Source organism: Oculina patagonica, chromosome 3 (genome assembly GCF_052425735.1).
Source record: "Oculina patagonica isolate OP01 chromosome 3, crgOcupat, whole genome shotgun sequence".
Lineage (NCBI taxonomy): Eukaryota > Metazoa > Cnidaria > Anthozoa > Scleractinia > Oculinidae > Oculina > Oculina patagonica.
The window spans coordinates 12,395,491-12,407,385 of record NC_135760.1 but is presented as its reverse complement, the minus strand read 5'-3'; the positions used below and the strand labels follow the sequence as shown (position 1 = coordinate 12,407,385).

Here is an 11,895-nt window from a genome sequence, read left to right as displayed (position 1 = left end):
AGTCGTACAATTTAGCCGGAACGTGTTAAATATTGCAAAACAACGACTTATTTTCTGGATATCCCAATTTTTGTTTTGAGTTTACGGTATTTTGAGAATCGAAACGTTATCGAAATGTAAGTTGCAAGCTCAGCAAGAATGTGTCAAAGCACGGGATACACCTCATCGCGGAATTACCAAAAGCTTGTCGGAAGACGCTAAACGGAGAAATACAATGGGATGGCCTTAGTCTACTCTTTATTTTGGCGTGATTTGGCTTTCTTTTAAATGAACTGGTTTGGGTTATTTTATTGAACATTTGGAACAAAATAAATATTTGCATGCGTAAGCAGGCATTTTTCCGGCTAGGCATGTGGTTTTAAAAAGAAAAAGATGACGTGGTAAAGGAAATTCATGTCACGTTCACTCCGTGACTAACGCAAACACGAATTGTGTGTTTCTCAAGTGACTGCTTTTCTAAATATTTTACTGTGCGGTGCCGTGCCTTTAAGCCAAAGCACTGAAAGAGGTCAGGAGGTCAAACATTACCCGCACGATTATAAACTGCTTGCAGTTCTTGTTACAAAATTAATTTATTACATTACTGCAGTTTATCTACGACTCGACTGTGCGCAATTTGAGCGCCAAAAACATATAGAAATATTATAAAATAAAAATAACCTCAAGAGTAATATATTTTCTACTGTGGTGTAAGTAAATTAGAAACAAAAAGGCTAACGTAGAAAGAAAAATACCTTGGAAACGCCAGTGGGAGACATCGTGAGTAGTAAAGCTACTGTACGTAGGGCTTTCCACAAGTTGCTCGAGATTTCCCAAAAAGTTGCCCGTAATTTCTCAAAAAGTTGCTCAAAAGTTGCTCCAAAAATCCAAAAAAGTTGCTTCTGATAATAAAAGTTGCTCGAAAGTTGCTCCAAAAAATCCAAAACGCTGCTTCTAATCAAGAGAATTTCTCTAAATATATGCTAATTTCCCTTTGATGGTAAGATTTCTAAGCAGTTTTATGCGGTTTTACAGCAAAAGAAGTATCTTAATAACATATTCAGGGGAAAATTTTTTAAATAACAAGGATTTCTTTAACTGAGAAAAATCGTGAAGATATCGATGACGTCATGTTTGCTGACGAGTTTTGTAATGTTTTAATCCAGAAAGAGCAGAAAGTTGAAACGTCTTCAGATGTTCCTCGGAAGTCTTCGGCTAACTTCGTAAATCTTCGGAAACGTTCGTATTGCCTTTGAACAACACTCGGATAACCTTCGGAGATCTTCGGTCTGGAAATTGCCCAAAATGCAATAAGTTGCTCGAGAGGAAAAAAGTTGCTCGAAAGGGAAAAAGTTGCTCGAATCCTGAAAAGTTGCCAAAAAGTTGCCGAGCAACTTGTGGAAAGCCCTAACTGTACGTTACGTTATTTTACGTGACGTTACGTAACAATGAAACTGACTGACAACCCTTGGGGAAAGTGATATGAACAACCTCGTCCCCAGGGCGCTTTTTTTTTTTTTTGCCTGTCAAGATCGGTCGACAATTTTTCAGACTTTTATGGGTCTTTTATTGTTCAAGAGTTTCAATTTTCTCAGCTTAAAACTTTTTCACTGCGAAGAACTTCTCAGTCGCAAATTGACCTGAAAATAAACAGTTCAACTGCCTTATAAAAATGACTGAAAACCTGATAAAGTTGTTAGAAAAAACTAGGGAAAGTAGAATTTCGACCAACAGACTGTGAGTAACGCAGAGGAGCAGGAGTTACAGTGAAGGAGAAAAGAGTCACGCACTTATCTTAACAGGATTAGAACAGGATTCTGCACTTTAAAAATTGACAGCCAAAAAATTGCCTTTTAAGAAATGTCTAGTACAGTTTATACAATCCTGTCATTTTCTCTATTTTTGACACTGCTGTTCTTTTCTTTTATTATTATCGGGTAATTACATGCATAGAAATGGAGATAGTTACCCTTTGCTACTGTTTCAAAACGAGTCTACCTGCGAAACCATTCGCATGAAAATGAGTTTCACCTACAAGTCCATTTTCATGCAATTCAAACTCATTTTCATTTGAATGGTTTCGCACGCAGACTCGTTTTGAAACAGAGGCAAAGGGTAACTCGGAAATGGCCTATTTATTGTTGTTGTTGTTACATTTCAGCAGAAGATGAGGACTGTCCGGTTATGGAATTGAGATGAGGCCCCAGCTTGAGGACGGGCGTTAACGTCTCTTCAATTTTGGTACCTAGTACTTACCATTGATTGATTACAGACCACACCTAACAATTGTCAACTACAATTCTAAACCTGCTCTCTAAAGTATCTGTGCTGTGATAACTGAGGAATAAACAGAATGTACCCCATGTGCAAAATTGCTGCTTACGGAAGTTGGTCGAGAATTTTAACGTCCGGGGAGGGGTGGCTCTAACCTAAAGTACTTTTCTCAACAGGCGACTTGACATCCCTGTCCTACGCACGACTCAAAGTACCGCTAGGCGAGGCGACATGCGACAATTCCATTAATGCCATGTTCAATTAGTTATTGTATTATTAAACTCCCTCCTGCTGTTAATTCACCAAGTGAATTGTGTCCGTTCCTCTTATCCTCTCTTGGTGCGGTTCTTTGTCGCGAAAAATTCAAGTTGAGTTTGTCTATCTGCTTAGCAATTTTTCTTTCTTTTCTGATCACAATTTTATTTAGTTGAAACATTACATAACACTCAAGTACACACATAACACTGCATTATACTACATTACACTACATAAAGATTACACTACATTACCAACAATTCTTATTTACATTTCTTGGCAATGCAAACTGCTTATGTTAATTAGCTTACATCGTTTACAATTTCAAGAAAAAGTAATTAAAAGGTCAAATAAAGTACAACTGAAGTGGACAGAGTAACACACTCAGACTGACGGTACACAGGAACAATATGAGCATTAGAGTCTACGATACAGGCGTCCTTAGTAATTGTTATGCTGCAGCGTATAGCCTGTGTTCTGGGAGAAGGGGCTTCCTACAACAGTTTCATTCGTATGTGTTGTCCTAATGGGTATGGGTTTTAAGCTGTTTTTAGTCTTAACTTAGGTTATTGATTTACCTTTTTGGTTTTGCAATGATAAAACAATCTCTTAAATCTAGCTATGTAATAAGGTACAGACTAAAAGATTAGGTCTAAAATGGGGTACAAATACTATAGTATTAAAGGGCTTTGAGAGCCGGACGACACGCCCCCATAAACAATTCCACCGCCGCTTCCGGGCGCCTGTGTGAGTATTGTTGTGTCGTGTCCTCGTATTGAAATAGCTTTCTGTCTCTTACTGACGAGATCAGAGACCTACTTTTTCGTGACACAGCTCGAATTTCAGACTATAAAAATGTTTAGAATTTGTATATTAATGCCAAAATGTCAGGAAATAACACTCGAGTGTAGATTATCTATTGTTTCCTCAATATTTAAAGGTCAGAGGGGCAATAAACCACAGAATTGTATTGTTTTGTTTACCCAGTGGATTAATACTGTATGTGAAGACGGCGGACGACTGTTTAGACAATATACGGCTTGGAAACTAACATTGTTCTTGGCACAATACTCAAATACTCTAACCCCAAAAATCAGGTAAGATTATTCAAGATCCCAGTTAAAAGCGACAGTATGGACGTATAGTATTAGGGGCAAATATAGGTTTTCATCAAGAGAAGCAATCAAAACTGAAGAAACTAGCTATCATTTCCTATTGATAAGAAAACAGTTGACCGCTGAGTGAATAGCTGCTGAGTAGGAAGTCGTTCAAAACAGCGTTTGATCTTTCAAATACGGCAAAATTTCCAAGAACATATCTCAGTTTAAGCAATGTGTGGGAAAGTAAAGGCTCCCGTCTGTCCTCAAGTTAGTGACATGAAAAGAAAGCTGAAAAATATCATATGCTTTCTGGATCAAGTCTGTTTTTCCGACAGAGCTCTGTGAGATTGTGCTCTGAAACTGCTGGCTGTAGGAATAAGCAAATAGATAATTTCTAGTAAGATCTGCTCTCCGTGACAATCCTTTCCTAACCCCAATAGATCTCTTGATATTTTTGGTCTAGGAAATACAGTGTTTGTTTTCAGGTCCAGAATTCAGTCTTGTGTATAACATGACGTGGAGGCGTCAGTATTACGGGTATTATTTCTCGGAAAGTAATTGAAAAAATGTTCAGTTTCAATGCGACGGAAATATATAAGAAAAACTCAGTGGTACCGGTTAGATAAATTGTACAGCGGCTGTGTAAGTAATTTTTTTGTCTAAACTAGGGAAAAATTGTAAAGAAATGTTATTATTGTTATATAAACCAATTACAACGTAAATATAAACAGGTGAATAATGTTTTGAAAGCAACGAGTAAAGTAATATGTTAAATAAAAGAAGAAGTATGATCATGACATGGCATGATGACTTATGCCAAGAATTTCGTGGTCTAATTCTAGACGTAACTACAAAATGGACTTATCAGAGTACGTTTGACCGATGGCTACGTGTGAGTAAACAACCGTGTGAGTTTTGCTTTGAAATCTGTACCGTCTCACAGGCTTGCTTACAGGTTTAAAACCGATTGCGTATAGAAAAGGTTTATTATTTGTATATTACATCCTATTGTCACTTGTGTATTGGTATTGGGGTAAGCCTCTTAAAAGAGATAATCTGTGAGAAACAGACTGGCGTTTCCTGTCTGTGAGGGGATTTAAGAACATTTGTTTTTAGTTAGTCTCACAATTGATTTTACATCAAAGATGACGAAGTTTGCGCAGATTTTTTAGATACTTATGAGAGTTAAAAGACGTAAGATGCAAATCTATGTTTTCCTGTGAAAAGATCCTTCCTTACCTCATTTTAACTTTTCAATGGAAATAACTGAATCTCCTAACTAATCTTGGCGTGGGGGACGGGGTCACGGGGAGGGATGGGTGGGAAAAAGGAAACACTAATTTCCTGCGTATTTATATTTAGAAATTCTACTCATAGCTGTGAGCCGTTTGATTATGGTAGAGTACGAAAGGTTAATAGCATTCAATGATAAAAGCAAGACTGTTGGCAGCTCAGGATCCCCGCAAAGATAGGGAACTGCCAGAACACACTGTGTATACAGTGTGGTGCCCAGTGGTGTGTGCACGACTTGCGATCCTATGTTTTGGAAAGGCCCACGGGAAACTGGGTGCCATTAGTGTTCTGATTAAAAATGGCGGATGAATAGTTTTTATTTGGCTTTGAAAAATTTTCATTTTAGTAAACCAGCTGGATGGCTGGAGTCCTTAATCGCTTCCTTGATTTGTTATTCGCCATTGTTTGTTCCATTCATCTTGAGACAATGGTCTCTGAGAAAATGATCTATCAAACTAATTGCAAAATAATGAGATTGGTTTTACAAAGGCGACCAATTATTCGTATTTACCATGCAGAAAAGTTTGTATTGAGTCATGTTTATATTATGCTAAAGAGCTGGCTTGATGCTTGGGTGGTTCCTTTGCCACAAGGAAAGTTTATTTCACGGGAAAGACCAGCAATTTTTTGGTGAGTCACTTTTAAATACCATAAGAAAGTAACGGTTCCAGTTCAAGATGAAATTGAGTTTTCGAGAGTCTATAAGATAAAGAGCATGTTTCATAAAAATCAAAAAGCCTCCAAGCTGCCAGAAGCGTCAAGCAACGTTTGAATTTGTTTTAGGCTCTGTTGTGTGACCGACATAAAGCGTTTGTAAAAATTTCTTACCTTATCTCGTAACGTGTCTTAGTTAGGGTTACTTCTGTGTTGTTGAACTTTCAGCAAAAATTTGTGAACTTAACTTTATGCTTAATCAATCTTCGCCTCGCCTCGCGTCGCTCGTTATAAAGCGAAGGTCAGTTGTATTGTGTTATTCCGTGTAGGAATGTTCATGAAAACACTCCAGCAAAAACAACTACGCTTGTAAATTAACTCGGCACTGCTGTTTTATGCCATAAAGAAGAACGTGAACATTTCAATGCTTTCGTGTTCGTTCTTTGTCATTCTTGACAGAAAACAGACAAGTAGCCACATTGACTGATTATAATGACAACAACCTTTGGGAATGTGAGGAATTTTGTAGTTTTATGTTGATCATTTTACCTCTAGCAAATACAAAATTTAAGACAATAATTGTACTTTTTTACCCTAATTGACATACAATGAAGTAAAAGAGAAGGAATTTGTTTCTTTTTCTTTTGGAAATTGGATAATTAAAGACTGTACAATACATTTAGGAAACTGTCACTTCAATCAAGTCATTAGGTTGTCATATATTTGAGTTAAAATATCTCAACGAGAAGTGGCTCAGTGAAACAAGGAGTCATTCCCATTTAAACTGATTTTGGGTTATATTTAAAGTTGATTACAGGTTTATTGAGTTAACATAAAATGAAGTGTAATGGACCATTTTGTTATGCAAATAATTATAACAGAGTTATGTGTGGAATATTGGTATTTGCTCAGCGGTGAGCAGTATTGAACTATCGTCACTTCAGAAGCGTCTTTGTTATTTCTTGTGGGTAAAGACATTCAGTAAAAGGTATTAGGATCAACATAACTTAAATTTTAATAGTGTAACCAATGTGAGTCATGTCTTTGTGTTTTTGCTCAGATCAGAGTCTGCACATAAAGTATGAATCAGATCCATACTGGCAATAGAAAGGCATCTCTTAAACTTGGGGAAACAGACGCAAAGTGTGCGAGGTGTGGAAAGACTGTATACTTTGCGGAGCAAGTGTTTGGTGCTGGGAAGAAGTGGCACAAACATTGTTTCAAATGTGTAGCTTGTAACAAAACTGTTAACAGTTCTACCATGCGAGACAAGGATGGTAAGGAAAGTAACCCTTTTGTAAAGAATGATATTAAGCAGTCAGTGACACAAGCTAATACACCCAGAAATTATTTTTTGAAGTTTTATCTCCCAGCAGTTGTTAAAAACAATGGCTTTTAAGATACTAGTGACAGGCTTTGAGCTACCGCTGGAGACTCGCTGGAGCTTAGGGCTATATGCTATTACAGTTCGCAGACTTGATTTCCTTTAGAGAAATGAAGTATTGCTATTTATATAATGTGAACTGCAAGCCTGAAAGCCATAACATGTCATCAAACATCATTACCAGCACTAACTAAACTCAAGTTACATGACTTATGTTTACACAAGACCAGTTCCAAACAGATCCAAATGGAAGACAAGACCAGATAGGCATTCTGTTTACATGGGACTGTTCTGGAACAGGTCCGGCACCTATCCAAACAGATCCAAAACCGAACTTTCTGTTTTGCAGGCCCAGTTCAACCAATGAAGATATAGATGTTTGCATGGAACTGTTTGGAGCTGGTCTGGATTGGTTCCAAACAGTTCCTATAAACAGAAGCTCATCTAGTCTGGCTCAGTTCAGAACGGTTCTGGTCTTGTCCAGTCTGGTCCTGTGTAAATGTAGCCTAGCATGCTTTGGGCCAATCAAAATGCAAGTTACTTTGAGTCATCTTTTTGTGTGACACAAGTGACAAGAAGGAAAATGTTCTGTTAGAATAGCTTGCATGTATAGCAATTCTACTGCTTTGTTTTTTAAGGGGAGCTGTATTGTAGCAGTTGCCATACCAGGTTATTTGGTACAAAGGGGTACGGCTATGGTGTTGGTAGTGGTGTGCTAAGCACAGACACAGGGGCAGCAGGAGAAGTTGTTTCTACAGCACCAAAAACTGCTCCTTTAAACACTGGTAGTTCTGGACCAGGAAAACGTTGTCCACGATGCAATCAAGTGGTGTATGATGCTGAGAAGGTTCTGGCAGTTGGAAAGGTAAGTAACATCTATAATATTGTTAGTAGTAGTAATCAGAGATTAGGGGAGTACGTTGGACTTAGGATAGACCCAAGTTCCCTGTATGATAAGGTAAAGTCAGTGTCCGAGCCCAGTGGCCCATACAGCCAGAGCTTATCCCAATTTCCATAGCATTAAGTGACTAGGAGTATTTCTACTCCCCCCTGGATGGGATGCTAGTCCATCGCAGGGTTACCCCCAAGCAGTAAATTTGCCGGTACCCATTTATACACCTGGGTGGAGAGAGGCACTGTGAGAGTTAAGTGTCTTGCCCAAGAACACAACGCAGCGCCCCGGCCAGGCCTCGAACCCGGGCCGTTCGACTTGGAGTCGAGAGCGCTAACCATTAGGCCACCGTGCCTCCCACTCCCTGTATGATAACCCTGTAACATTTTCCATGACATTTTCGGCATCATTTTAACTTTGGACACATGTTTCAGCCATTTCTTCAAGCAAACATGTTTCTGCGACCACTATTTGCAACACCATTTTGTTCTGCATGAGAGTGAGGCCATCTGTGGCCACCAGTCCAAGATGGCATCCAAATGCTGAAATTGTTTGGCATTGTGATCGATACCCGAGGGACTGATCCATAAAACCTGCAGGACTGATTATAAAAAAAAATGCCATACTATTAGTAGACAGATGTCAGTCTTTGTATGCTGTTATTTTTCCCTTGCAAGAGAGACCTTGAAGTCCTTGTCTACATTGTTTGCTTTAGGTTTTTCACAAGCAATGCTTCAAGTGCCTGACTTGTAGCAAGGGTCTTACTGCAACAACAATGCGAGACCATGAGGAAGAAATCTATTGCCGAGGTATTTATTTGTTATTTAATATGTTTCTGTAGCTGTCTTTACTGTGACTAGCAGCATGAAATAAGTATGGATATCGTTGAAAAATTTTATTAATCCATCCATTGATTTGTTCTCATTCATCCAACAATTCATTCATTCAGAACTAGGACTGAATTTATTTGTCTGTTTGTTTGTTTGTTCTTTACTTTGTTTATTGATTGATTGACAAAGAAACAGGCAGATTTACAGAAAGACAGACGGACAGACCAATTGATTGACCAACTCTTTCTCTTTATCAGATCATTAGACTGAAAAATTATTAAATTACCATATTTACTCGAATAAACGCCACCCCCAAATGAGCGCCCCCCTTTAATAAGCGTCGCATTTGAGACAAAAAAGTAAAGAAGCACCGACCCCGAAAAAGCGCCGCAGTCCTGGTGCGGCGCTTATTCAAGGAATTCATTTTCTTTTATATTTTATATTTTTATATTTTATATTATTTTTTATAGCTTTATAAATTTTTAAAATACATCACTTAGGCATGTATTAATAAACTATCTATCTATCTATCGAATTAGTTTGACTAAAAACAGCACTACAAAGCAACTCTAAAATAAACTTCCAGGACATTTCTTTCCAACAAAAGCGATGTTTTGCAGTTCAATGTGATTGCTGTACCGCTCGCCCATAAATTTTCTATCCAACATTCTTACACTACGTAGTTCTGTAATTGTTGTGAAGGTCGTGAACTTTACCAGGACAGCTAGCGCCACTTCTCTCTTCAGAAAGAGACGCAAACTGACAATCAAAAGACGCTATTTTCAATTACTGTTAAAGATAAGATTCTTTGTGGCGTCCAAATTTTAAATAAGCGCCGCACTTAAGGCGCGAAAAATTTAATAAGCGCCACGGCGCTTATTCGAGTAAATACAGTAAGGATTGATTATGATTGCTTATTTCTTACAGCCTGTTATGAGAAGGACTTTGCCCCTAAAGGATTTGGATTTGGTCAAGCACTGTCCAGGACATAAGTACACCGAAACCAGAGCACATCTCAAAAAAAAAAAAGACAAACAGATGCAAAGCAAAACAAGCATCTGGGACTAGCACTGACATTCCATCTGGCTTCCTACTACTATTTTTAAAAATTTCAGACATCTATTGTTAACTTTGGAAGATTGAGATTTTTTTAGTCAATGGTGATTTTTTTTATCATTGTTGTGATGTGCCTTCATAAATGTTTTTATTATTTAAAGTTGCGAGAAATGAAGAATTGATAATTGCTGACAATGCAAAGCTCATTATGTTTACTGTGAAAGAAAAAGCTTGAGCTGCCATGCTGCCTGTGTCCTGTTGTACTAAATCCAAGAAAAGGGGGGAGGGTCGGGGGGGGGGGGATAGGGGTATGCAAACCCACAGATCTGTGCCATTTTTTGGCTAAATCTGTTAATCTGGCTTTTCTTTTTTTGTTCAAATCCGAATCCGCATTACTTTTAACTTTGTGTGGTATAGGTAGTTTCACTGCAATGGACAGTAGATGTTGTTTTTTATGCCAAATTTTTAAGAAGTTTTGCTTCATTGCTTGTTTTTGCAACATTTCTGCCAACATACCGACGAAGACCCACCAAAGTGATCTAAACTTTGTTTAGTATTCATGGTCTGAACTTCCTGACATAAAGAGTCCAGAATCTGGGCCAAAATTCTTAGCTCATCCATGACCCACTGTTTTTTCGAAATCTGCAAATCTGGTCAATGTATCGCAAAAATCTGTGTACTTTTTAAGGCCAACCCGTCAATCCACGAACCTATTCACCCCCTTTAAAGAGGGTTGTGGAACTCTTTCATTTCTAGGTGATTATCTTTCCTTATAGTATTAATGTCTTTTTTGGATGTAGCTATAGATTCTTACGACTCACATCAAGATAAATGTATGGTTCACCAGCTTTGGACTGCAAGAAATAATTGATAGTTGGGGGAACATGTTTCGTTTTTGGCTGGAATCTTGTCGTTAATCATTTATTTATTTTCACTGCACAGAACAATGAAAAAATATTTAATTAAAGAGAATTAAGTTATGAAGTTGGAGGTGGTAACAAAGCCTAAAGAAAAACCATAAGGCTTATGATATTAGGCTTAATTCCTTTTTTTAAGATCAGAAAGCAATGCTGCAAAAATACGGAGAAATAGAATTGCCTGAGTCACAGTTTCCAGCAGTGATGTACATTGCTAAGTGATGAACACTGATTAAAAAAAAAAAAGATTAAAAAAAGATAAATGGTAATATTTTATGGTCTTTTATTTCTAACAATCAGAAGCACTTTAAGCACTGAGGTAAGGTAGGATTCGCTGAGGAACTTGTTCCCCAGACAGGGCCGTCAATAAAATTGTAGAAATTATTACATGTATGACTAGAAATATTTCTACAATATTTACATAAACATGCAGCAAGTATTTTCATTTTGTTGAGATTTGCTTGGCAAAGTGAAGTCTCTGAAATTTTGCTGGTACTCGTTGAACAGTTCCGAACAAGGAAAGATGAAGCTGCTATTTCCATTTAGCCTTGTATTGTATATGTTTTAAATGTAGTAGTTTTTATGCACTCCAGGTTTCAAAGTAAATGTTTTGTTCGTTAGCTTATGGTAATGAAGTTTTACATGCATAAATAAATTTTTGATGTCAATTTTTAGCAGAGTTTCCTTGAAATAAATCATTTTAAAGGGGCTTTGTCACTAATTTTAACAGTTTTTTTTTAACAGCCAGAAAAGATTGCCATATCAGAGCACTGAGACTATAAACAATCGTCTTTGGCTGTGGATGGCTAGAATGGAAATGATTACCACTTCCAAAATTAAGGCTAAGCTTTTCAAGTTGTTTCCGCGCGTCTTCCAAAAAAAAAACGATATTTATAGCCGTGGTTTGATTTCTCTCCAAAAATAAAATGTCCGTCAGTTGTTCAAAGATGATGTTTCATAGGTTTAGTTGCCTACCACTTATTCTGAAACTAGCCCCAAAAGAACCCGTGACGTAGCTTCTATAACATGAATTCTATGACTGTCCAGTGATGTACAGGGGCGGATCTAGGGGATAGGGTGCAGGGGGTGATCACCCCCCCCCCCCCCCCCCCCCCCCCCCCCACACACACACACACCCTTGAGATGCGGCTTCCTAATACAACTGGTATTCTGCCAAAAAAGTCAGTTACGCCATTCGTTAGTGGTGAACGCCTTCCTAAGAAATAATCCTGCATCCACCCCTGTGTGTCACCCATCAAAG

The 11,895-nt window shown here is 37.9% G+C and overlaps 1 protein-coding gene across 4 annotated transcripts; it reads left to right on the top strand.

The window, feature by feature from the left end:
• The first annotated feature begins 3,481 nt into the window (after positions 1-3,481).
• On the top strand, positions 3,482-11,302 carry LOC144646630 (cysteine and glycine-rich protein 1-like). 4 transcript variants are annotated; one of them, XM_078506286.1, is made up of 5 exons: positions 3,482-3,605; positions 6,616-6,832; positions 7,578-7,804; positions 8,547-8,640; positions 9,589-11,302. In XM_078506286.1, exons 2-5 carry the CDS (start codon positions 6,637-6,639, stop codon positions 9,651-9,653), a joined length of 582 nt encoding a protein of 193 aa, XP_078362412.1. In that variant the 5' UTR covers positions 3,482-3,605; positions 6,616-6,636; the 3' UTR covers positions 9,654-11,302. The 4 variants fall into 4 exon arrangements, with proteins under 4 accessions (XP_078362412.1, XP_078362413.1, XP_078362411.1 ...); XM_078506287.1 differs by lacking the exon at positions 3,482-3,605 and adding an exon at positions 5,029-5,531 and having other exon boundaries at positions 6,621-6,832; XM_078506285.1 differs by lacking the exon at positions 3,482-3,605 and adding an exon at positions 5,030-5,535 and having other exon boundaries at positions 6,623-6,832.
• Positions 11,303-11,895: the final 593 nt, after the last annotated feature.